Source organism: Polyodon spathula, chromosome 7 (assembly GCF_017654505.1).
Source record: "Polyodon spathula isolate WHYD16114869_AA chromosome 7, ASM1765450v1, whole genome shotgun sequence".
Lineage (NCBI taxonomy): Eukaryota > Metazoa > Chordata > Actinopteri > Acipenseriformes > Polyodontidae > Polyodon > Polyodon spathula.
The window spans coordinates 56036874-56064003 of NC_054540.1; the positions used below are offsets into that span (position 1 = coordinate 56036874).

General features: G+C 50.2%; 1 protein-coding gene across 1 annotated transcript; it reads left to right on the top strand.

Annotated features, from left to right (window-relative positions):
• Positions 1-6168: 6168 nt before the first annotated feature.
• Positions 6169-26816, top strand: hs6st2 (heparan sulfate 6-O-sulfotransferase 2). The gene is made up of 2 exons (XM_041256042.1): positions 6169-7261; positions 23709-26816. The coding sequence occupies exons 1-2, from the start codon at positions 6693-6695 to the stop codon at positions 24436-24438; spliced, it is 1299 nt and encodes a 432-aa protein (XP_041111976.1). The 5' UTR covers positions 6169-6692; the 3' UTR covers positions 24439-26816.
• The last annotated feature ends 314 nt before the right edge of the window (positions 26817-27130 follow it).

Sequence of the window (27130 nt, forward strand, 5' to 3'; positions counted from 1 at the left end):
CACCTTTAGAATTAAACCGGAAACAGCAGACTGCTGCTACTGCAACACGTGCAGAGGGGCTTGGTGAAAGTGGTCCCTGATTTCCAGCACATCCTTGAGCGCCGTGCTGAGAGGCGAGATGGCTGGGTGTGTCAATCTGGCTCTGAGGATACTGTCAGGCTGCACAATGGCAGGGAGCCACACGGTGCTTATCATCACAGCTGACCTGACAGCGATCCTCACAGCCTCGGTGCACATTCTCATCTCCAGCGCGAGCGCAGCCCAGATCCAATCATTATCTGGGATTGCTGGAGCTTGGAGGAGAGGATGTTATGAGATTATCAGATCAATGACACTGGGGTTATTAGTCACGCTCGGCTGCAGTGCTTGACACCAGACTGATGTTCTCCATCCCTCGCTCCCCCCCCACTCCCTCACTCACTCCCCTCAACACTCTCTGAATCTGTGCAGCCTGCCTGGCTCCCACTGCCTGAACCCCCGCTGTTTGTGACAGAAGAAAAGGGAAGCAGGCTAATAGAGAAACAGGAACAGAAGTGACACTATTGTATGAAGGAAAGTCTAGCGTGAGGCTCCTTGATATATAGGATAGATAGATAGATAGATATAAGGTGTGTATGTATATATGTCCCTCGAAAGAAGTGACATGACTTTGCTATTCTGGTTAATTATTCTTTAATGACATATTATAAATAAACTATACCTACCTCATGGCACACAGAGTAGCTGAAGTTGAGCAGCCTGTAATAAAAGGGAAGCTTGTGCACAGACATCAAAGCTCTGCTGCTGCTGTCTGATAATATGGGTTCTGTATCGTGGTTCTGCTCTTCAAAGCGCTGCTGCTGCTGTCTGATAATATGGGTTCTGCATCGTGGTTCTACTCTTCAAAGCGCTGCTGCTGCTGTCTGATAATATGGGTTCTGCATCGTGGTTCTGCTCTTCAAAGCGCTGCTGCTGCTGTCTGATAATATGGGTTCTGTATCGTGGTTCTACTCTTCAAAGCGCTGCTGCTGCTGTCTGATAATATGGGTTCTGTATCGTGGTTCTGCTCTTCAAAGCGCTGCTGCTGCTGTCTGATAATATGGGTTCTGCACCGTGGTTCTGCTCTTCAAAGCGCTGCTGCTGCTGTCTGATAATATGGGTTCTGCATCGTGGTTCTGCTATTCAAAGCGCTGCTGCTGCTGTCTGATAATATGGGTTCTGTATCGTGGTTCTGCTCTTCAAAGCGCTGCTGCTGCTGTCTGATAATATGGGTTCTGCATCGTGGTTCTACTCTTCAAAGCGCTGCTGCTGCTGTCTGATAATATGGGTTCTGCATCGTGGTTCTGCTCTTCAAAGCGCTGCTGCTGCTGTCTGATAATATGGGTTCTGCATCGTGATTCTGCTCTTCAAAGCGTGTGTGTGACAAGCTCTCATAGTGTTTCACAAAAACAATCACATTTCGGCACAGCCTCTTAAAGCGCATAGTAATCAAAAGATTTGCCTTCCCTTGATGTGGGAAGAAAAGGAAGAAATCCTAATTATCCTTGTCAAAGTGATGCTGATTAAATACAAGACCAAGATTAATGAAACCCGGCTTCCTTGAAATACCCCAGTGATGAGAAATCACATACGCCTCGCTGCTGTATCCTTGCAAAAGGAAAAGCATAGCAGAGAGAGTGTTCTGCAGCTCTCCTGAAGCACAGAGAGGGATGGAGAGGGTAATGAATGCTCTGCAGCTCTCCTGAAGCACAGAGAGGGATGGAGAGGGTAATGAATGTTCTGCAGCTCTCCTGAAGCACAGAGAGGGATGGAGAGGGTAATGAATGCCCTGCAGCTCTCCTGTAGCACAGAGAGGGATGGAGAGGGTAATGAATGCCCTGCAGCTCTCCTGAGGCACAGAGAGGGATGGAGAGGGTAATGAATGCTCTGCAGCTCTCCTGAAGCACAGAGAGGGATGGAGAGGGTAATGAATGCCCTGCAGCTCTCCTGAAGCACAGAGAGGGATGGAGAGGGTAATGAATGCCCTGCAGCTCTCCTGAAGCACAGAGAGGGATGGAGAGGGTAATGAATGTCCTGCATCTCTCCTGAAGCACAGAGAGGGATGGAGAGGGTAATGAATGCCCTGCAGCTCTCCTGAAGCACAGAGAGGGATGGAGAGGGTAATGAATGCCCTGCAGCTCTCCTGAAGCACAGAGAGGGATGGAGAGGGTAATGAATGCCCTGCAGCTCTCCTGAAGCACAGAGAGGGATGGAGAGGGTAATGAATGCCCTGCAGCTCTCCTGAAGCACAGAGAGGGATGGAGAGGGTAATGAATGCCCTGCAGCTCTCCTGAAGCACAGAGAGGGATGGAGAGGGTAATGAATGCCCTGCTTCTCTCCTGAAGCACAGAGAGGGATGGAGAGGGTAATTAATGCCCTGCTTCTCTCCTGAAGCACAGAGAAGGATGGAGAGGGTAATGAATGCCCTGCAGCTCTCCTGAAGCACAGAGAGGGATGGAGAGGGTAATGAATGCCCTGCAGCTCTCCTGAAGCACAGAGAGGGATGGAGAGGGTAATGAATGCCCTGCAGCTCTCCTGAAGCACAGAGAGGGATGGAGAGGGTAATGCTGAGGGTGGCTGTGCTGTGTTGAGGCAGAACTCCAGATCTATCAGGTCACTTGTTTAGGGAATCTCCCATTTCACTGCTCCGTTTCAGGAGAACTAAAGGTCGTCACAACAGCAAATCAATATGTCTCACTCAACTGACAAATTCACATTTTTGGAAAAGTTTTTAATTGCTCCTGCCTTAACCCTCCGAGGCACCACATATCTCATTCCTGCCTTTTAGCAGACCTCCCCTCCCTTTTTTAGTTACTGTCTTGTAAAAAGAAAGATAAAAATCTATTGTTTTGTTAGTCCTAGATAGCATTATTGGCATCTTAAAAATCAGTTACGCTAACTGCGCCATGTCTGACCCACACCAAATCGCTCTTCCCCTGTTTAGATCATTAAAATAGATTCTATTTTATTATAAATAAAATTCTATTATAAATTCTAGTCTATTATAAATTGCACTCAATTGTAAATTGCATGATGACATTTTGTGGATTTTTAATCTGCACACAGTGCCACCCGGTGTCAGGCTGTTGTAACCACACTTTGTTAGATTTGGGGAAACTAGCTCCTCAGGAGTGCACAGAGACCGACACATTCCCATACACCCCCTCACAATAAAGTTACCAAATCACAAATTAAACTGCTGGTCACTGAGCTGCCTGTAACTAGCCTCAAGTTGTTGGTTGTTTTGGAGTAACAAGCCGGGAGTCTCGTACAAGGCTGTGTTTCAATGCTGTGTTTCAATGCTGCTCTATCTCCCTCCACAGTGTGATTCAGAGGAGCTTGCCAGGTTCAGCATGACAAATTCCCACCCTGAGGGACAGCTATAGTATTCAAATTAACAAAATAAAATTCAATAGGTTTAAACTGCCAGGATTTTAATACTGACGGACGGAGTGCCAAGGGCTTAAAAGAATTTTACAGCACTGACGATTTCATTTGAATAGATTTTACTTCAGTGGTATTCTTCTTTTTTAAATGCAGCATTCCTTCTTAAACGGATCTGCCCTCGTCCCCCCCCCCAGTGTCCTAATACATTGGCTGGCCGGCCATCACATGAGCCCATGCGTTCTCCAGCCCGCTCCGTGATGGATGTTCCTATTTGTTTCCTTTGATTTACATGCCCTGACATCTCCCGTAACGAGCTCCCCGGTGCCTGTCGTGAAATGCAGCACTCGGCTAATCTATCGTTCCCTGACCCTACAAGTGCTGGGGTCGTGGATTCAATCGGGCAAATGCTACAGGATGTAATTAATTATGCTTTTCTGATGTGACTCCGACATCCCCACACCCCCCTGTGCACACCCTTAACAGTGCTACTCTATACACTATCCTCGAAGCGCTGCGTGTTCTGCACACACTCCCGTTGTTGGAGGGCAGTACAGAGTTAACCCAAAAGAGTATTCAGCCAGCCCTGTCGGTTTTTGATGCCTGGGGTTAGTTCACTTGTCTGTTTTGCCCATCTGTGACCATTTGCTTACTCGGGGACTGGCTCTCAAACTACTGCAATTCATTATGAGCACAGGTGCGTTCTGAAAGGAAATTAACACCTATTCAGTACTTGTGCACCGATAGCTTCAACGGCAGCCGAGCTTCAATTGTTTTTAGTATCTATCAGCTGTTTTAGATATGGATGTGCCTGCTGGGCGTTATATTACAGCGGTGCAGTTGTGCACTCCGTTAATCCCACTGTGGGGATAAAACTCTCAGCCTCTCTCCTAGAGATTACTCTAATCCTTTGCATCCAGAGGGGCTTCCTTTCCCTATCCTTGGGAAATCTGAGCTGCAGCAGATGAGTGGGATGAGATACAGGAGCAGGGATTGCAGATGATTCCCCCGACTTGCCTGTGCCAGCGAGGTACCTGCACAACAGCCGTGACGGATTCGCAATATTAGTACTATCTCAGCGCCAGCTAGTAGCTACAGTATAACGCATTGGCGGTGCCCTTGAATAACTAAGACGCGCTTTGACAGGACAGAGACGTGTAATGTGCCGGCGCCGCCGCCGAGTTCGCTGGCGTCGGATCTTTTGTCAGGTAGCTGGATCTGGCGCCGCAAAATTAATACAAGGTGACAGAGGCTCGGCCGCCGGAGCGCCGGGGAATGGAAATGTTTGTGTTTTGCGCACACAGAGCTGATTTACAGCCACTCTCTGACAGCTGGGAAATTGGGAAAGATTAATAACATAATCGTCTAATGTGTGGCGACTGTGGATTTAAGACAGAGAGACGGGTTCAGCACTACTAAACAGCAGCCTAGAGAACGAAACGCAATTTATCTTTAAGGCACATAAACACCTTTCCCTGAGCGGACCTCCTGATGGCGCGGCTGTAGGGAGAGGTATCAAAGCCCGTGTGATTATCACCCGACGCCCTCTCAACTTCACTGCAACAACTCTCCCGAATGTTTTATTTCGATGCGCCGCTCCTACAAATTGCGCACTTTCACAATTACATTGTTTGGCATTCTAGTATTTCTCACTGGGGTCTGTTTTAAATAATTTAAAGTATGGCGGATCTAATTTCCGCAAACCTGACATTTCTAAAACTGATTTCCGCAGCACCTCCGTGCTCTGCTTTGCTCTCTCGATTTGGGTCACAGCTGCTGTTTTGTTGCTCCTGTCCTGCTCTGCAGCGGAGGAAGAATCAGAACAGGTTACTGACCACTAACCAGAAAACACTGGCAATCCTTCAAGATGCTTTGAAGACAATAATAATCCTGGGTACTGTAAATATATAATATTGTGCTGAAAATGACCATATTCCAAAATAAGCCTAGTCTCACACACTAATCATTGCAACAGCATAACCAAGTAAACACAAACACTGCGCGGGTTGGCCAGCTTTGTGAGGAATGGTGTGCAGAGAAACACAAATTGATGTTTGATGACACACAGGTCGTGTTTCAGCGCTATGCCGTAATGACTGCGTCAAATGTTTAACTCAGGTGTCTGTTTACGGTGCAATCGCGCATTGCACAAGTAAAGGGTTTGCAACGCGTGAGCTGCGATTTGCTGAAGCAGTTCTATAAGGAAATTAAACGGGCAAAGTGATGGCATAACTGCTCAATTAAACTGATAGAGTGCTCTTAAACTGCGCACATTGTCAGTCAAATCAATACACCACCTGCTCTGGACAAAACTGCCCCTTGATGGCTCAATACTAAGGGAGTGCTGAGTGGTCTGCCCTTTCAGAGGTGTACTTGCTAGCAGTTTAAAAAACGTTTCCATTCCTTTCATTACCTGTAATGACACACCTCTACCCCCGTCCGCCTGGCCACTGTGTGAATGATCAGCGCTTTGTCTGGTTTCGTCAGAGGATTTCGAATGGTTCTGATTTTGAATTGTGCGTGTGCGTGTGCGTGTGCGTGTGCGTGTGCTGACCAAAGGGAATTGGAACACATGACAGATGGCAGTCAATATATATTGCTTAGTTGTTGTTGCAACGGGACTTAGTTCCATTCATACTGATATTAATGTTAATAGATACTAAAAGACACCAAGTATATATATATATATATATATATATATATATATATATATATATATATATATATATCTAGCTATATATATAGATATATCAAATTAAGTTTGTATCTGTAAGATCCAGCACCTGAACATTAGCAGGAGTTCCGTCTTAAATTATTGTTTTTCCCGGGAGTTGCAGCACGTCTACACTGAAAGGACACGGTATTGTGTTGCGTGTTTTTAGTTAATTAAGTTAACAAAGACATGAATAGGCTATTGACTTGGTAAACAAATAGTAAAGATTGGGATTGAATTAAGGGTGAATGATTTTGAAAGACTCGCTGCGGGATAGCCATCATCGCTTCCCTCCCGCACCCCACCCCCTCCCGTGAAAGAAAAAAAAACACGAAATCACTTACTGTGGCCGCGCCGAGGCTGTCGGGAAGGGAAGACTGGCACTGCTCATGGAGGGATAAACGGAGGCTGCAGCACAAAGGGAGGCTGATTGTATGTATGTATGTATGTATGTATTTGCGCCTGTCCGCATGCACCGTTTTATTCCTGCTTCAGAACGAGAAATCAGATAGCCAGCCCTAGCTAACGCGGGCTGTACACTGGGAGTAAGTAATGCGCCTGGATTTACCCAGTGAACATGGATGACAAGTCCAACAAGCTTCTGTTAGCGTTGGTTATGCTGTGTCTCTTCGGCGTGATCGTATTGCAGTACGTTTGCCCAGGCTCCGATTGCCAGTTGCTTTTGCGCCTTCAAGCCGGCTGGGGCTCGCCTTCATCAGCGGGCGGCGCTGCGGCTTTCTCCGGCGGAGGCGGCGGTGGTGGTGGTGGCGACCCTTACCGGGCAGAGGACGGGACTCTGGCTCGCTTCGTGCCCCGCTTCAACTTCTCTGAAGACGAGCTGCGGCGCGCAGTGGACTTCAACATCAAGGGGGACGACGTGATCGTTTTCCTGCACATCCAGAAGACTGGGGGCACAACCTTCGGGCGACACCTGGTCCGCAACATCCTGCTGGAGCAGCCGTGCGAGTGCCGGGCCGGCCAGAAGAAGTGTACCTGCCTCCGGCCCGGAAAGAAGGAGACCTGGCTGTTCTCTCGGTTCTCCACGGGCTGGAGCTGCGGGCTGCATGCGGACTGGACCGAGCTCACGAACTGCGTGCCTGCGCTCATGGACATCAAGGCGGAGCCCACGCCGCAGAAACCCCGCAGGTGGGTACCGATTACACAACTACTACACAAATTGATTAGGGTTGTTTTTCCAGTACTCCCGATGCTGTATCATGCGTTGTATTTCAAGACTAACAATGCGCTCTCTATCTCCCTCTCTCTCCTCTCTCCCGTTCACATTGCGGTACCTGTCTTTAGAAATTACAGTAGAGAAAGGGGCTGCAGTTGTCTTTCTGTAACTGCGGAGTTGATCTATGTTCTTTTATTTTCAATATCCAGGACACCCGTCATTCAGAGTACACGTACGTGTGTTTGTTTCAAGTTTAAAGCAGTGTTTATAATCTCGCACGGTGTAAGGCTGTGCCATAGTTAATAACGATGCAACGGGTTCTGTGTAATGTCGTGTCACCGCTCCGGCGGATTTCACGCTGAAGTGTTTCAGCTGGAAGCTTCATCGCTCAGATTATAAACGCATGCCGTGGCAGGTGTGATCACATTTCTTCACGTTTAAATACCCTATTAATGGTTGGGTAATACGTTGTTAATCAGTTCGGACCACTCGTGCTGTCCTTTTAATAGGGAAATCCCGCCCGCCGAATTAGCGGAATTATTATTATGTGGTGTTACTGTGCTTTTTGCTGCGGACAATCATTTTTTCTATCTTTCTATAAAATGGAATAGCTTAGCGGGCAAGGTCAGAAATGCCACCCCCAGGGAATATTTTAGCAGGAGAATAGTCCTCTAAATAGCTTTGAAATGAGCATTCTTTGGTGTGATTTATTTATTTTATTTTAATACCCTGGGTTTAGGGAAACAGAAGTAGCAGAGACTGGCGGGAGTGCAGCTGAGGGCAGTTACTTTTCTGAGGGCAGTTACTTTTCTTCAATACCATGTGCAACCTTTCACCAACACATGTAATTGCACAAGCCCGACATGTATTTTGCAAGTTGTATATAGGTTTGCTCAATAAAGCCTGTCTAAAAGGAATCGGTAGAGACCTGACTATCACCAGTCTTACCCAGGTACACACCCACAGGAATACCCAGGTACACACCCACAGGAATAGAGGGATGGAAATAACTCCTTGCACAGCCTCTATTTCCTGGCTTTGCTGTGAGTTTAATAAGACGCACCTGAGCTTGTTACTGATGCACTTGGGGATATTCAAACCCTTATTAAAAGCAGCACTGGGTGAAACTGCTTTGCAACAGGAGTCTTATTTCCCTGATCTCACATGCTCCCACAGCACACCAATGCCCACACAGCTCTCCAGGCTGGAGTCTCCGAGGCGCGCTGCAGTGTTTCCAGGTTGCTGATGTCTGTGGGCGGGCTGGCTGCCTTGTTTAGTCTCTGCCTGTCTCCTGACTAGAGCTGGCAGCCCCTGAGCAGATGGGCTCTGTATTCGCACACAGGAGGGAGAAGCAGGGGAATTAGGGAGGGTTACATAGACTCCTGTTATAGTGGTGTTGTGTTAGTGTGTGTGTGTGTGTGTGTGCGCCTTTTGTGTCTATGGATGATTGTTACAGCATCTTTGAAACACGTGTTTAGGTTTATTAGTTCTTTCTTGTGTATGTCTTCTGAGGATGTGAGTGTTTATGATTAGCTGGGCTGTGGAACTATTGCTTGTCCAAATGAACTTGTTCTGGATCCTTCTGTAATGTAGAGAGCAGTGGTGGCTGTGAAAGTTAGTCTGAGTGATCTGCTGGAGAGACTCCTGGCGCTCTAACCACTAAGCTACACTCCATCCTTCCCAGCCCCTTGGCTTAGCCACTAGACTAGGCAAACCATTTATTCGCATGACTTCCCTGTCTCCCAGTCCCTCAGTTTTAACCACCAAGCCGTGCTGCTTCCCTCGCTCTCTCTGTCCCACAGCTGCTCCAGACTGCATGCCTCTGTTCCCTCCCAATCCCTTGACTCTAACTGCTGTGCCGGATTGCGAGCCAGTGTTTCTTTAAAACACTGGCTATGACGCGGGGAGAGTGTGTGAAGTCCTCCCTCGTTGGTTGTGAATCTACAGAGTGGCAGATCCCTGGAGACAGGTCCTCCTGTCTCTCGCAGGAGGAATCCCATTTAAACCCAGGTCACTGGAACCAGGCAGCGCTGCACCAGTGAAGGCTGTAGCCCCCTGTTTGTAACTAAAATGAATGATCAGAAGTTGATAGCTGGGTAATAACAGTTGTCGCTGATAGGAATCTCTTGTGCCGACTGGAGAGATTTATTTATTTATTACCCATGAGGAGGGGAGGGGGCGCTATGCCGGATTTGTTTCTCCTTTCCAGTAACACTGAGAGATCCTGGGATTAGTGGAAATTGAAGCTGGGCTCAAACCAGTGCAGGGCTGCTGTGTGAGGAGACCGGAGGGGTGATATTCACAGGGCGTTGAGAGGCATTGCTCTCACCCTCATTCTCCATTGCTTCCCGGAGGCACGAGAGGTACTGCTGGAATACATTTACCTCTCCTGTCAGGATGGGATTTCTGTTTGAATTTTAGACCCAGTTGACTCTCTTTCAGTGTAGTTAAGCCTTCGCTGTTATTGCTAGGCTACTGGTTTCTCTCCTGTCTTTCTTTTAGAAGTCTGCCGTGGAATATAGATTTTTTTTTTTTATATGTATAGATTCCTATTTGTGACTCAACAGAAAGAGGCTGTTTCCGTAAGGGCTGAAGCAAACGATCTTGAAGTGTGTTTGTTTGTACAGGGGTAGGCATTTCTATCAGCTGATAACCGCCCCCACAATGTCGTTAGCAGGAAATACAAGTCTGTTTGTTCCAACTGCTGGAGCGGGATCTATCTGTGAAAGGCGCTAATTGAGAACGCACTTAAAGAAAATCGCTTGCTTTAGCCAGTACGCGTTCTGCTTTGTGAACAGAGTGTGTGTGTGTGTGTGTGTGTGTGTGTGTGTGTGTGTGAGTGAGTGAGTGAGTGAGTGAGTGAGCAGGCAGACTGGGACCCCAGATGATCTCTTGCATTATAGACAGGAATGGAAACACCTGGTACAGGGTTGTGAAGTAAACACCACTTCTAGCACGCCATCCTGTGTCTAGGGAGAACGCTGGTGTGCGACCTAGTTACTCTGCCCCTTCTGACAGTACTGTGTGTGTGTTTTGTTATGGTAGCTTTTGACATGCCCTTGGGGAAAACGGGGCTGGTTCAATCCAGCGCCTGATGAATAAATCCAGTGTCAGGAGGAAAGCTGAACACATTTAAATAAGATTCGCATTGATTTACATTGAATGGATTAGGCCTTTTGTGATGAGTATTGATGGCGATCACAGCAAAGGAAAAGATGCAGAGAGAGAGCGGTAGTGAGAGAAGAGGGGTGGGGCAGTATGCTGGGGAGTGTGCGTCAGTGGAGAGAAAGCAATGAAGAAGACTCGGCCGGGAGAGAAGGAGAGAAGCTACACAGTGGATCCTGATCATGTTACAGTGGCTGGATTGGAAAAGCATTCATGAGAAAGTACTGTGTGAAGTGCAGCGCTCAGTGGAAGTGGCAGAGAAGTGCGGTCGGTTTGCAGTGCAATTGAGAAAGGCTTGCTCAGGAGACAGTGCAGAGTTTCAAGTGTCCAGCAGCCCTCCTCACCGTTGCTTGTTGGTTTTGTGAAACGTCACATTGGTTTAAGTGTGTGCAGGGTGAGCTTATGCGTGACTTTGCAACACTTTAACTCAAATAGGTAGCTGGCAAGTTTCAAATTGAAATTGGAGAGTGCTCTCCACACAGAGGTGCTCGCTGGAGGAATCGCAATGTTACCTAACTTTGCATTGTGGGGATTGTAATCCGGCAGCATGAAATGTTAACAGATTAGAATCACATATACAAGCCTTGTAACTGCTTTGGAAAGGGCAGTTCGAATTGGAAAGCTCTGTCACCTGTATTGCCCTCAGCATGATTATTCAGTTCAGACGCACAGAGCTGCTGTAGCTTTGAGGCGCTGGGCTCGTGCGTTACTGTTTGTCTGGACTGCCTTGTCGAGGGCACTAAATCATTCAAGCTGGGCTTTTAGAGGTGTAATAATGAAGTGAATGAGTCCCTAATGGGGGAGCAGAGTAATCCAGACAGTCTCATTTGAAGTTATCGCTTCCCTCTCTCTGTGATTTAGCACAAGTGAAGTGTCTTTTGCAAGGGAATGTTCCAGCAAAAGCTGAATTCTGTGCTAATGCGGAAATGTTCCCAGAGGAACAGCCATGTTAAAGCACATGACCGACCTAATTTAGAGAGCTGCCCAATTGGTATTTAATTTCATTGAGATCTATCCAGGTTTCAACAAGGCCACACAGCCTCCCCCCCTCCCTGCCCTCCCTCCCACAGCCTCCCCCCTCCTCCCTGCTCTCCCTCCCACAGCCTCCCCACCACTACCACCACCACACAAGGGTAATACTATAGTGAGAACACACATTTCATATCACAGTCTGCCCTGTGTCGTGGTGTCAGGCTGGCTGTCTGAGTGGAAGAGTGAACTCCCTTTGCCCTTCTGACTGGTGCCAGTGTGCCGGATCATCTCTGTGTGTGTGAGCGAGGAGCAGGAGGAGGAGGAGTGCATGCCAGCACAGTGCTTCACCAGCCTGTTGGCTTGTCTGATTCAGTCCCTCTCATCTGGCACACCGTGAAATTGAAATACTTTATGTTCAGGTACTGTCACCCCTGAAAACCTCTCAGCAAACCTATTTGGATGCCTTTGTCAAATTTCTGCTGCCGTATGCAAAGTTCAGTTGTATAAGAGATGTCATGTTGCGCAGTTTGCATGAGCAAATGAAGCTGAGTACTGCTGGCAGCTCCATCTGTGCGACAAAACACCAAAATATATATTTATTCATTTATTTAACTGTTAGTGTATCAAGCAGAAACGCACATGCTAGTGCTGAGACTGCTTGTCTAAACTGTGCTCACCACCGCCACCCGTGTTCCAGCTGGCATAGTAACGTGTGTGCTGTGTGGCCCATCCTGGAGAGTACACTGCAGTGTCCGGCTGGAGAGGAGGCTGGGAGGGGCTGGGGGCTCATTTCAATCCAGGCTGTGTTGATGTCTGCTCTGAATGAGGGTCTGCAGCTCCTTTCTGAGGGGCTTCAGTGTTGATCGCTAGACTTGACCCACATTCTTAATATGAATGTATCTGGAGAGTCTTTAATTTGTTTTATTTTCTAAATAAATTCTCTTCTAACTTTTGCTCTTTCGGTATTTTATCATGTTTTCCCAGCACAAAGTGAAAGGTTGTGACAGCTGGCTTTTCTGAGCAGTGCTATCGTTTCTCAGGGAGTGTCTGGCAGTAACTGCGTCTGTGCGCGTGTGTGTGGATTATAAATAGGTATTCCAGTCTATGTGCTATCGTATTAATGTTCTGTCATCGCGCACATTCAGAGGAGACCTGGCCCATGTGTGCAGATTAGTCCACAGTGCAGTAAAGCTGTCCCACACCCCTGGTTCTCAATAAATACTGGTTTCCTAGAACTGCATCACCTCGGATCTCAACCCCCTGATTTGTGCTGATCCCTGCTCTTTGCTGAGGGCTGTGGGGGAGATATATATATATATATATATATATATATATATATATATATATATATATATATATATATATATATATATATATATATCTCCTGGCTCTAAACTTATATCAGAGGTCGAAAGGCTGTACCTTCTGTGTCCTTGAGCCTGGGGCAGACAGACTGAGGGGAGGAAGGCACCCGTGCTGTCGGCTCTGTCCCAAACCACAGTGTAACCGAGCCCTGGCCAGCCCGCCCCAGGGCAGCTCGCGAGCCGTGATTTGAGCCGGATTTGTGTCTCCAGTTCTCCACATTGGTTCCTGATGCAGTTGCGTGGGTGGCTGCCCTTCAGTGTCGTGTTGCAGGGCGATCCTGGGCGGCCCGAGATTTCCTATTTCGGGACAGAATAATGAAATGGAATAAACCTCTCTGCATGGGTCCTAGACTGACTGAGTACTATATCAGAGTCCTGTGAGGCTGGCTCTGCACCCCACTCACTGTGAGCACTATATCACCGTCCTGTGAGGCTGCCTCTGCACCCCACTCACTGTGAGCACTATATCACAGTCCTGTGAGTCTGCCTCTGCACCCCACTCACTGTGAGCACTATATCACCGTCCTGTGAGGCTGGCTCTGCACCCCACTCACTGTGAGCACTATATCACAGTCCTGTGAGGCTGGCACTCTGCACCCCACTCACTGTGAGCACTATATCACAGTCCTGTGAGGCTGGCTCTGCACCCCACTCACTGTGAGCACTATATCACCGTCCTGTGAGGCTGGCTCTGCACCCCACTCACTGTGAGCACTATATCACAGTCCTGTGAGGCTGGCTCTGCACCCCACTCACTGTGAGCACTATATCACAGTCCTGTGAGGCTGGCTCTGCACCCCACTCACTGTGAGCACTATATCACAGTCCTGTGAGGCTGGCTCTGCACCCCACTCACTGTGAGCACTATATCACAGTCCTGTGAGGCTGGCTCTGCACCCCACTCACTGTGAGCACTATATCACAGTCCTGTGAGGCTGGCTCTGCACCCCACTCACTGTGAGCACTATATCACAGTCCTGTGAGGCTGGCTCTGCACCCCACTCACTGTGAGCACTATATCACAGTCCTGTGAGGCTGGCTCTGCACCCCACTCACTGTGAGCACTATATCACAGTCCTGTGAGGCTGGCTCTGCACCCCACTCACTGTGAGCACTATATCACAGTCCTGTGAGGCTGGCTCTGCACCCCACTCACTGTGAGCACTATATCACAGTCCTGTGAGGCTGGCTCTGCACCCCACTCACTGTGAGCACTATATCACAGTCCTGTGAGGCTGGCTCTGCACCCCACTCACTGTGAGCACTATATCACAGTCCTGTGAGGCTGGCTCTGCACCCCACTCACTGTGAGCACTATATCACAGTCCTGTGAGGCTGGCTCTGCACCCCACTCACTGTGAGCACTATATCACAGTCCTGTGAGGCTGGCTCTGCACCCCACTCACTGTGAGCACTATATCACAGTCCTGTGAGGCTGGCTCTGCACCCCACTCACTGTGAGCACTATATCACAGTCCTGTGAGGCTGGCTCTGCACCCCACTCACTGTGAGCACTATATCACAGTCCTGTGAGGCTGGCTCTGCACCCCACTCACTGTGAGCACTATATCACAGTCCTGTGAGGCTGGCTCTGCACCCCACTCACTGTGAGCACTATATCACAGTCCTGTGAGGCTGGCTCTGCACCCCACTCACTGTGAGCACTATATCACAGTCCTGTGAGGCTGGCTCTGCACCCCACTCACTGTGAGCACTATATCACAGTCCTGTGAGGCTGGCTCTGCACCCCACTCACTGTGAGCACTATATCACAGTCCTGTGAGGCTGGCTCTGCACCCCACTCACTGTGAGCACTATATCACAGTCCTGTGAGGCTGGCTCTGCACCCCACTCACTGTGAGCACTATATCACAGTCCTGTGAGGCTGGCTCTGCACCCCACTCACTGTGAGCACTATATCACAGTCCTGTGAGGCTGGCTCTGCACCCCACTCACTGTGAGCACTATATCACAGTCCTGTGAGGCTGGCTCTGCACCCCACTCACTGTGAGCACTATATCACAGTCCTGTGAGGCTGGCTCTGCACCCCACTCACTGTGAGCACTATATCACAGTCCTGTGAGGCTGGCTCTGCACCCCACTCACTGTGAGCACTATATCACAGTCCTGTGAGGCTGGCTCTGCACCCCACTCACTGTGAGCACTATATCACAGTCCTGTGAGGCTGGCTCTGCACCCCACTCACTGTGAGCACTATATCACAGTCCTGTGAGGCTGGCTCTGCACCCCACTCACTGTGAGCACTATATCACAGTCCTGTGAGGCTGGCTCTGCACCCCACTCACTGTGAGCACTATATCACAGTCCTGTGAGGCTGGCTCTGCACCCCACTCACTGTGAGCACTATATCACAGTCCTGTGAGGCTGGCTCTGCACCCCACTCACTGTGAGCACTATATCACAGTCCTGTGAGGCTGGCTCTGCACCCCACTCACTGTGAGCACTATATCACAGTCCTGTGAGGCTGGCTCTGCACCCCACTCACTGTGAGCACTATATCACAGTCCTGTGAGGCTGGCTCTGCACCCCACTCACTGTGAGCACTATATCACAGTCCTGTGAGGCTGGCTCTGCACCCCACTCACTGTGAGCACTATATCACAGTCCTGTGAGGCTGGCTCTGCACCCCACTCACTGTGAGCACTATATCACAGTCCTGTGAGGCTGGCTCTGCACCCCACTCGCTGTGAGCACTATATCACAGTCCTGTGAGGCTGGCTCTGCACCCCACTCACTGTGAGCACTATATCACAGTCCTGTGAGGCTGGCTCTGCACCCCACTCACTGTGAGCACTATATCACAGTCCTGTGAGGCTGGCTCTGCACCCCACTCACTGTGAGCACTATATCACAGTCCTGTGAGGCTGGCTCTGCACCCCACTCACTGTGAGCACTATATCACAGTCCTGTGAGGCTGGCTCTGCACCCCACTCACTGTGAGCACTATATCACAGTCCTGTGAGGCTGGCTCTGCACCCCACTCACTGTGAGCACTATATCACAGTCCTGTGAGGCTGGCTCTGCACCCCACTCACTGTGAGCACTATATCACAGTCCTGTGAGGCTGGCTCTGCACCCCACTCACTGTGAGCACTATATCACAGTCCTGTGAGGCTGGCTCTGCACCCCACTCACTGTGAGCACTATATCACAGTCCTGTGAGGCTGGCTCTGCACCCCACTCACTGTGAGCACTATATCACAGTCCTGTGAGGCTGGCTCTGCACCCCACTCACTGTGAGCACTATATCACAGTCCTGTGAGGCTGGCTCTGCACCCCACTCACTGTGAGCACTATATCACAGTCCTGTGAGGCTGGCTCTGCACCCCACTCACTGTGAGCACTATATCACAGTCCTGTGAGGCTGGCTCTGCACCCCACTCACTGTGAGCACTATATCACAGTCCTGTGAGGCTGGCTCTGCACCCCACTCACTGTGAGCACTATATCACAGTCCTGTGAGGCTGGCTCTGCACCCCACTCACTGTGAGCACTATATCACAGTCCTGTGAGGCTGGCTCTGCACCCCACTCACTGTGAGCACTATATCACAGTCCTGTGAGGCTGGCTCTGCACCCCACTCACTGTGAGCACTATATCACAGTCCTGTGAGGCTGGCTCTGCACCCCACTCACTGTGAGCACTATATCACAGTCCTGTGAGGCTGGCTCTGCACCCCACTCACTGTGAGCACTATATCACAGTCCTGTGAGGCTGGCTCTGCACCCCACTCACTGTGAGCACTATATCACAGTCCTGTGAGGCTGGCTCTGCACCCCACTCACTGTGAGCACTATATCACAGTCCTGTGAGGCTGGCTCTGCACCCCACTCACTGTGAGCACTATATCACAGTCCTGTGAGGCTGGCTCTGCACCCCACTCACTGTGAGCACTATATCACAGTCCTGTGAGGCTGGCTCTGCACCCCACTCACTGTGAGCACTATATCACAGTCCTGTGAGGCTGGCTCTGCACCCCACTCACTGTGAGCACTATATCACAGTCCTGTGAGGCTGGCTCTGCACCCCACTCACTGTGAGCACTATATCACAGTCCTGTGAGGCTGGCTCTGCACCCCACTCACTGTGAGCACTATATCACAGTCCTGTGAGGCTGGCTCTGCACCCCACTCACTGTGAGCACTATATCACAGTCCTGTGAGGCTGGCTCTGCACCCCACTCACTGTGAGCACTATATCACAGTCCTGTGAGGCTGGCTCTGCACCCCACTCACTGTGAGCACTATATCACAGTCCTGTGAGGCTGGCTCTGCACCCCACTCACTGTGAGCACTATATCACAGTCCTGTGAGGCTGGCTCTGCACCCCACTCACTGTGAGCACTATATCACAGTCCTGTGAGTCTGCCTCTGCACCCCACTCACTGTGAGCACTATATCACAGTCCTGTGAGGCTGGCTCTGCACCCCACTCACTGTGAGCACTATATCACAGTCCTGTGAGGCTGGCTCTGCACCCCACTCACTGTGAGCACTATATCACAGTCCTGTGAGGCTGGCTCTGCACCCCACTCGCTGTGAGCACTATATCACAGTCCTGTCAGACTGGCTCTGCACCCCACTCGCTGTGAGCACTATATCACAGTCCTGTGAGGCTGGCTCTGCACCCCACTCACTGTGAGCACTATATCACAGTCCTGTGAGGCTGGCTCTGCACCCCACTCGCTGTGAGCACTATATCACAGTCCTGTGAGGCTGGCTCTGCACCCCACTCACTGTGAGCACTATATCACAGTCCTGTGAGGCTGGCTCTGCACCCCACTCACTGTGAGCACTATATCACAGTCCTGTGAGGCTGGCTCTGCACCCCACTCACTGTGAGCACTATATCACAGTCCTGTGAGGCTGGCTCTGCACCCCACTCACTGTGAGCACTATATCACAGTCCTGTGAGGCTGGCTCTGCACCCCACTCACTGTGAGCACTATATCACAGTCCTGTGAGGCTGGCTCTGCACCCCACTCACTGTGAGCACTATATCACAGTCCTGTGAGGCTGGCTCTGCACCCCACTCACTGTGAGCACTATATCACAGTCCTGTGAGGCTGGCTCTGCACCCCACTCACTGTGAGCACTATATCACAGTCCTGTGAGGCTGGCTCTGCACCCCACTCACTGTGAGCACTATATCACAGTCCTGTGAGGCTGGCTCTGCACCCCACTCACTGTGAGCACTATATCACAGTCCTGTGAGGCTGGCTCTGCACCCCACTCACTGTGAGCACTATATCACAGTCCTGTGAGGCTGGCTCTGCACCCCACTCACTGTGAGCACTATATCACAGTCCTGTGAGGCTGGCTCTGCACCCCACTCACTGTGAGCACTATATCACAGTCCTGTGAGGCTGGCTCTGCACCCCACCCACTGTGAGCACTATATCACAGTCCTGCGAGGCTGGCTCTGCACCCCACTCACTGTGAGCACTATATCACAGTCCTGTGAGGCTGGCTCTGCACCCCACTCACTGTGAGCACTATATCACAGTCCTGTGAGGCTGGCTCTGCACCCCACTCACTGTGAGCACTATATCACAGTCCTGTGAGGCTGGCTCTGCACCCCACTCACTGTGAGCACTATATCACAGTCCTGTGAGGCTGGCTCTGCACCCCACTCACTGTGAGCACTATATCACAGTCCTGTGAGGCTGGCTCTGCACCCCACTCACTGTGAGCACTATATCACAGTCCTGTGAGGCTGGCTCTGCACCCCACTCACTGTGAGCACTATATCACAGTCCTGTGAGGCTGGCTCTGCACCCCACTCACTGTGAGCACTATATCACAGTCCTGTGAGGCTGGCTCTGCACCCCACTCACTGTGAGCACTATATCACAGTCCTGTGAGGCTGGCTCTGCACCCCACTCACTGTGAGCACTATATCACAGTCCTGTGAGGCTGGCTCTGCACCCCACTCACTGTGAGCACTATATCACAGTCCTGTGAGGCTGGCTCTGCACCCCACTCACTGTGAGCACTATATCACAGTCCTGTGAGGCTGGCTCTGCACCCCACTCACTGTGAGCACTATATCACAGTCCTGTGAGGCTGGCTCTGCACCCCACTCACTGTGAGCACTATATCACAGTCCTGTGAGGCTGGCTCTGCACCCCACTCACTGTGAGCACTATATCACAGTCCTGTGAGGCTGGCTCTGCACCCCACTCACTGTGAGCACTATATCACAGTCCTGTGAGGCTGGCTCTGCACCCCACTCACTGTGAGCACTATATCACAGTCCTGTGAGGCTGGCTCTGCACCCCACTCACTGTGAGCACTATATCACAGTCCTGTGAGGCTGGCTCTGCACCCCACTCACTGTGAGCACTATATCACAGTCCTGTGAGGCTGGCTCTGCACCCCACTCACTGTGAGCACTATATCACAGTCCTGTGAGGCTGGCTCTGCACCCCACTCACTGTGAGCACTATATCACAGTCCTGTGAGGCTGGCTCTGCACCCCACTCACTGTGAGCACTATATCACAGTCCTGTGAGGCTGGCTCTGCACCCCACTCACTGTGAGCACTATATCACAGTCCTGTGAGGCTGGCTCTGCACCCCACTCACTGTGAGCACTATATCACAGTCCTGTGAGGCTGGCTCTGCACCCCACTCACTGTGAGCACTATATCACAGTCCTGTGAGGCTGGCTCTGCACCCCACTCACTGTGAGCACTATATCACAGTCCTGTGAGGCTGGCTCTGCACCCCACTCACTGTGAGCACTATATCACAGTCCTGTGAGGCTGGCTCTGCACCCCACTCACTGTGAGCACTATATCACAGTCCTGTGAGGCTGGCTCTGCACCCCACTCACTGTGAGCACTATATCACAGTCCTGTGAGGCTGGCTCTGCACCCCACTCACTGTGAGCACTATATCACAGTCCTGTGAGGCTGGCTCTGCACCCCACTCACTGTGAGCACTATATCACAGTCCTGTGAGGCTGGCTCTGCACCCCACTCACTGTGAGCACTATATCACAGTCCTGTGAGGCTGGCTCTGCACCCCACTCACTGTGAGCACTATATCACAGTCCTGTGAGGCTGGCTCTGCACCCCACTCACTGTGAGCACTATATCACAGTCCTGTGAGGCTGGCTCTGCACCCCACTCACTGTGAGCACTATATCACAGTCCTGTGAGGCTGGCTCTGCACCCCACTCACTGTGAGCACTATATCACAGTCCTGTGAGGCTGGCTCTGCACCCCACTCACTGTGAGCACTATATCACAGTCCTTTGACAGTAGTAAATGTTTACATTAAGCATTCACTGTGCGTCTCTCACAGAGACAGAGAGAGAGGTGTGTGCGGTCTTTGATTTGTCCGGTCATTAGAACTTTGTGTGCTGATCATTTGATTGGTTATTGGCAGCAAACCACTAAACGATAGGAGACGTTGTCGGCTGGTCGGTGCTGGAGACTGCGAGAACCCCCCCCCTGCTGGCACTCTGACAAAGCAGCTTCACCGGGACCCCCCCCCCAACCCCCCCCCCCCCCCCCCCCCCCCGGGTGGGCTGGACACTTGAGGGGGGGACACAGAACGCCAGTGCCGACCGAGGACTCTGCTCCTTCGGGACACTAGAGAGAAATCAGGCGTCCGGGACTGAGACGAGTGTGCGGAGCGAGGGGGTGTACGGTAATCAGAGGTAGTCGAGTGTGACGACCAAGACAAACGACAGGACAGTCGGTCCTGCCCGGGTCGGAAGGTTTGTCTCTGTTTGTCGTGGCCTGTGACGGGAGGCTGACAAGGAAAACACCTCACGGACCCCTCGACTGCCCTTTGTGGAGACAAACAGCACCGGACACTGCCCTCCGACTGCCCTTTGTGGAGATGGGGGGAGAGAGAGAGAGAGAGAGGCACTTTGAGAAGATTGCAGTGGGTGAACGTGGATTGAAGCAATGAAGATGAGAGTGGAGTGACTTCTGAAAATAACTAATTATCTGTCTGCCCCCCCCTCTGCTTGTTCCAGGATCTGCACCACAATGCATCCGTTACTTTGTAGTGAGGCCATGTGCGCTGGGCTGCGTTCAGACGGGTTCCAGCCTGTTTGCGCCCCTCTCCCTGCACTGCAACATTAATCACAGCATCGCGGTGGCGACAGTCTGAGGTCAGAGCAGGGACGCGGTAAATGGAGAGCGATGCGTTGGAGACGGCAGGGATCAGAGTTTAACTGTTGGTGCATCTTTAAAAGCCCTTGAGCTGCGGAGTCCTCTCTCAACGAGTACAAAGTGATGTGCGAATAAAGCCAGCCAATCGGCTGGGGTCCTTCTCCACCTGTAAGCGATACTGGCGGGTCTCTTCTTGTACAGAGACGTCATGGGTGATGGTGTTAATCTGCTTCTCTACAGATCTGACTGCACTAACTGCAGGCGTGACTCTGCTACCCTTTCTGAGCTTCCTCCAGACCAGTCGGAGTCCCGTTCAGGTTTGGCCCTTGCAGAGCTCGCCAGATAACGCGCTGCAGGAGGTTCTGCCCGGTGCCTTTCCTCTCTGAGCAGAACTCCCTGGAGAGTGTTATCTGAGCACGGGTCAGCGGCTCGGCTGCTCTCGCGGGATGCAGCCTGTTATTTCATGATGTTACGGGGACAGGCGGCAGCTTCCAGCTCGCTCTGATCCAGGCTGCCCTCTGCAGAGCCTTCAGGGTGTCCCTCTGTACCCTTCCTTCCCGATTCATTGTGCAGCAGGGCTTCCAGTACTCGCTGCTGTCTGCTCTGTCAGGGTGGATGTTTATTCAGTACAAGAGCTACAAAACCACTCGACTGTAACCTGTAACACTTTGAGGGGTGTTAAAAATCAACAGCTTATCCTGCCAGAGCTAACAGTTTTGTGTGCACCCCATCCATCTCACACATGTTCACACACAAGCCAGCACTCCAAGCAGACTGGAACCCCCTCCCAGTTAAAATGACAGGTCTTGTGTAAACCTCAGTTTCAGAGCTTGGCACTGGCTTTGTAACTCCAGGTAGGGTGCAGCTGCAGCCTCTTAGAACAGGATCTTAGCAACAGGCCCCCTGCACTGTGCAGCTGGGCGAGGTGTGACCCCCCCCCCCCCCCAAACACACACACACACACACACACACACTCACTAAAGTGCATTGTTGAATTGCATCTGCGGATTATGATCAAACCAGGATTTGATCTGTTTGGGAGATGCACAGTCCCTGGTCTGCAGAGTGCCCCCTGCTGTCTGCTTGTGGTCTCCGCAGTGTGTTGCTCCCTCTCTCCCCTGTCCGCTGTCTTGGGGCGCGCAGCCTGGCTCTGACAGCAGCAGTAAATCCTGCCTCCCTTCGCTGTGCGCTGAAGGTCACTGCCGGAGCTCTGCTAAAGAGATCGTCGAGACGGGCTCTGGCTCCAGATGCGCCCTTCACCCATTGTACTGCCCAGTCACAGGGCTGGGAATACAGGAGAAATCCCAGCTGTGCAGTCCTTCACTCCTGCAGCCATTTAACTGATCAAGCTGCCAGTGAAACCTGGACTGGGTCAAAGTGCTGTGCAGCAGGAGTCTTCTTTCCATCCCTGCTGCATTCTGGAAGAGCCTGCTCCCTGAGGTGGGAGGTGTTAGTGCAACGTGACTGGAGTGAAGGGCTGCTGCTGTAGAGCTCTGTCTGTGTGCCCAGGTCATTGTCCTTCTGTGACACATTTCTAAGCTTGCCAAAGCCACTTCAGTTGACGTGAATCGATGCCTGAGCTGATGCTGGTTATTTTCCAGCATCTGCGTTCACAGATCCCAAAAGTTGTAGTGCAAGAAATAGGTAACAGAAATAATGGGCGCCCTCTTGTCTGCAGGCAGTGCTGTTGTGCATGAAGTGACTGAGGCAGACTGCAGTGGATAATTTTTCACTGCTCCTCGATCTCCGGATGTGAATTTTTAATTGGGCGGCCGGATCATTTTCTTCAGACTCAATTAATGATGTCACCTCCAATATTCCATCACTTGCTATCTGTCTCACTGCCGCCCTCTGCTGGCCAAGCAAGGGAGCTACATGTCACATTCACACACTATCTACACAACATTTTTTTTTTTTTTTAATACAGTTTAATTCAGTAACAGGGGTATATGTAAATGTTACAATGAGAGTTATGTACAGTGCAGTTCGTAGTGACAGAATACACACGCCATTGATTCAGGCTGAAGGTCTTTGGTACTTTTTTCCCCACAACTCCAGTTAACAGCCTATGGATTTATTTTCTTCAGGCTCTTCTGCGCTCACTGTTCAGCAGATTTTGTGTCTGATTCTAGCTGAGGGATCTTTAAGGTACTGTTCAAGCAGTGGAAGGGAAGTGTGACTAACGTGGGCATGCTAGAGCAATACTGCCATCTAAAGGCCTCTCCTGGCACTACAGCTGCACAAAAATAAATAAAAGAGTGACCTTAGTTTTGGGACAAACGTCAGTGTAGCAGCAGTGGGTGAATGACGAGGCAAGTCCTTTGAAAAAAGAGACTTGATTCTCAACAGGACTTTCTTGGTTCCTTTGGTTGTTTCAAGAGTTCTAACTCGTCTGGGAGAATTATCTTTTCATATCAGCTCCCAGAGATGTGGAGCTGTTTCCATCACGGTATGAAGATGGAATCTGATCATCTGTCCTTCTGGTTTTAAAGACCATGTTTGGAAATTAATTAGAAGCTCCTGCCAATGCTTCTCCAGTCCATGTTAACACATAGATACATGTCTTATTGATGCTAGTGCGAGATCTCTGTACGCAGCTCATTAACTTTGAACCGCACGTGTTTTTACTGTGTGGTTTCTACACTGTAATTGTTATTTTGTATTGTTTTCCAGAACCCCTTGTAAACCAGGCCTCGGTCTCAATGGGTAAATCTCCTGGTTAAATAAATAATAATCTTTCTTTTTCCTCTCTCTCCTGCCTCTCGCAGGAACTACTACTACATCACGATCCTGCGGGACCCGGTGTCACGGTACCTGAGCGAGTGGCGCCACGTGCAGCGGGGGGCCACGTGGAAGGCGTCTCTGCACGTGTGCGACGGGCGCGCCCCCACCCCCTCCGAGCTGCCCGTCTGCTACTCGGGGGACGACTGGTCGGGCTGCACGCTGGCAGACTTCATGGACTGCCCCTACAACCTGGCCAGCAACCGGCAGGCGCGCATGCTGGCCGACCTCAGCCTGGTGGGCTGCTACAACCTGTCTGTGATGGGCGAGGAGCAGCGCAGCCGCAGCCTGCTGGAGAGCGCCAAGCGCAACCTCAAGGAGATGGCCTTCTTCGGGCTGACGGAGTTCCAGCGCAAGACCCAGTACCTGTTCGAGCGCACCTTCCACATGCGCTTCATCAGCCCCTTCACCCAGTTCAACAGCACCCGGGCCGCCGGTGTGGAGGTGGAGCCCGAGACCCAGCAGCGCATCCGGGAGCTCAACGTCCTGGACATGGAGCTCTACGAATACGCCCGGGACCTCTTCCTGCAGAGGTTCCAGTACTCCCGGCAGCAGGAGCACAGGGAGGCCAGGAGGAGGCGCCAGCAGGAGAGGAGGCGGCTCCTCCGGGGCAGGCTGCAGTGGATGCGGCAGGAGGAGGAGGAGCTAGCCTGGGGGCAGGAGGAGAACTCCACTGGGGGGGACTACATGGGCAATGTGGAGAGGTGGCGGCGGTAATGCAGGGCTCTTGGGGAGGGGGGGGGGGGGGACACCTAACTCTCGTTCTCTAGTTTTGAGAGAGGGTGGGACTTCTTGATCCAGACTGGGGGGAAATGTCAAGAGTTTACACTGTGCTTGGGGACAGAAGTGTGTTCATTTGAAAACTGAAATCAAATAGTTGTTTTTTTTTTTTTCAATCCAAGACCTGAAGCCATTGTGAATTCGCACTAGACTCGGAACCAAAGTGAGTTCACCCCATTATGAAACTGAAGCGAATTCAGTTGAAAGTAAAAAGCCATCCCAAATTCACACTGAACTTGAACCAGAAGTGAATTCTTCAGAATTAAGACTGCAGTCATTTCTGAAGTCGTTCCAGATTTGAAAGCGGCTGCGCTTTTCTTGTTTTATTTCTATTGAAGGACCCGGAGCCTGTTGAACCCGTGTCTCTAAAGAGATGGCATGCAGAAACATCCCCCTCCTGAGGGGGCTTAGAATTTTACAATGTTACCTTCTGACAGCCTCTGCTTGCTTGGTTTATTTATTATACCTTTTAAATGTGAGAATCAAGTCTTTGGACACAGTGCAGGATTAAGAATATACACGAACATCTGTACTGTAACGTGTGAGGTGTTGAGGTACCGTCTCATAAGACTCCGCCAGTCGGTAGGAGCAATCCAATCCCATCTCATCCTGTTAGAACACTTCTACTGTGCCTCATTTAACATTCCAGAAGTACTCTTCGTTCAAAACCGTGCAATAGTAACATCAAGCTTATTTTTATTTTGTAACACTGGGAATTCTGTCTCTTTTTAATATGTGCAAAATCAAATTAGTTTAACAAACAGACAAAAAAAAAAACACCTGAACTTTGCATCATGGGCTGGTTTTAATGCTGGGTTGGTGGATGGTCCCTGTTGTTGCTGCTGCTTGTACCAGAACAATGTGATTTAGAAATGAACTCCCATTGCATAGCTGTCTACCCTCCTGAGTTCGTTCTGGGTTTTACTTTTCCCTTGCAAGTTGTATAGACCAGTAATCCTTTAGTGACTCTGCACTGGGAGCTTGACATTGGACCTCATGCTTTGAATGATCCAGTGCATCACTCACCCTGCCCTGCTCTTTCACTGGGATTCTGTCTTCTCTTCTACGTGGTGCAATGCCCCCACCCAGTGGCTGCTTTGTGTAATGTAGCTAAATGTGAATCTGAATGTTCAGAATACTTTCATTGCAAAGCTGCTGTCTTCTACACACAAGTACTGTAAAATGTCTTAACTGTCTTATGCAAGTGTTTGGGGTTTATGGTCTGTTTGATACCTGTGTCGAACTAATTCTGAGCTTGTTTGGAGCATGTCTGTGCTTGCTGGGCTGAGCGATCACGTGACACTTGATTCTATTGGCTCCTCCTGCTTCTGTACAGCACCAGGGGCCAACAGATTAGAACAAGCAGTCGGTCACATGATGTGAGGTTGGGAGAAACATACCTGGCTGAAACACAGCCTTTTGCAAGTCAGCTCAAAGCCAGCAAGGCAGAACTGCATTGTGACCTCAACATCATAGCAGTATATGGATGTATATTATATATAGAAATGTTTCATCTTGATCCACGCGCACTCTTCCTGTGAGTCCAAACTAGAACTGGTTCCTGATGTCCAATTTCCTTTCTGAAGCCTTAAGCAAATGTGACCCTGACTGTAGGAAAGGACGTGGAGGGGGCGGGGCTCAGACTGAGGTGGAGGTGGAGAGGGCGGGGTACAGACTGGAAGGGGGTGTGTTCTCTAAGCCTTTTTATTTATTTATTTTTACATGTGCATGGGGGCTGACTGCATTCTGTCTGTAAATATGTTGATTTTGTACATAGGGAATGTCTGAGACTGAAGGATGCTTTGCCATAAATAAAATGCCTTCTGCTTTTTAATGGTGTCCTTGCTTTCCTGACAGACCCCTCAAGTGAACCTTTCTTTACATTTTTGCTTTGCGTTTTTTTTTTTTCACTGTCAACTGCAATGCACTTTATAAACAATAGGGGGCACTGAATACTAAACAATTCAGCCACTCCTGTCAGAAAAAAAAACTAAACAGAAGTCCATCCCTTCCTTAAAAAAAGTGAATGAATTCTACAGGTGCTCCATCAAGTGAAATATTCCAGTATCCAGCTCATTGATTTCAGAGTAGATAAATCTACAAGATGCTGCTCACAAGAGCAGGTAGTGATCAGGGCACAATGCTGTGCTCCTCCCCTGCCTTCACACAGGACACTAGTTCCTTTTATCCTTCCAGGTGCATACTTGTTGAGACAGGGGCAGGCAGAATAATACAATACAATCCACACTGCCCCTGCAGCCCCGAGTGTATGCAGAGCAACAGTGTTATAGAGTCATCCTGCATAGGCTGCTTTCACAGACCCCAATTAGCATCAGTGTTACCTAAACTTACCAGGGGCAATTAAAGGCTGAACTAATGACACAAATAAAATAAAGTTTAAAAAAACAAAATCAAGCAGTTTTTTTTGTTTGTTTTGTTTTTTGAAGTTTCAAAGGGTGCCGGTTGCCAATCGGATTGGTGTTTTGAGTTGTGGTTACACTGCTGTCCACTGGGGGGCGCAGTTGAGACGACCTGACATCACTTCGGATACCAATGTGTTTTGTTTTTTTTTCTTTCATAATAAAGTCCCCTATGGTACCAGCCTGTGACGCCGCAGAGATGTTGTTTC

Bases quoted from the DNA above. Each gene is read 5' to 3' on its own strand.
- hs6st2 (XM_041256042.1), top strand. From the start codon at position 6,693: ATGGATGACAAGTCCAACAAGCTTCTGTTAGCGTTGGTTATGCTGTGT. The intron at 7,262-23,708 runs GTGGGTACCGAT...TGCCTCTCGCAG, and splicing joins ACGCCGCAGAAACCCCGCAG to GAACTACTACTACATCACGA.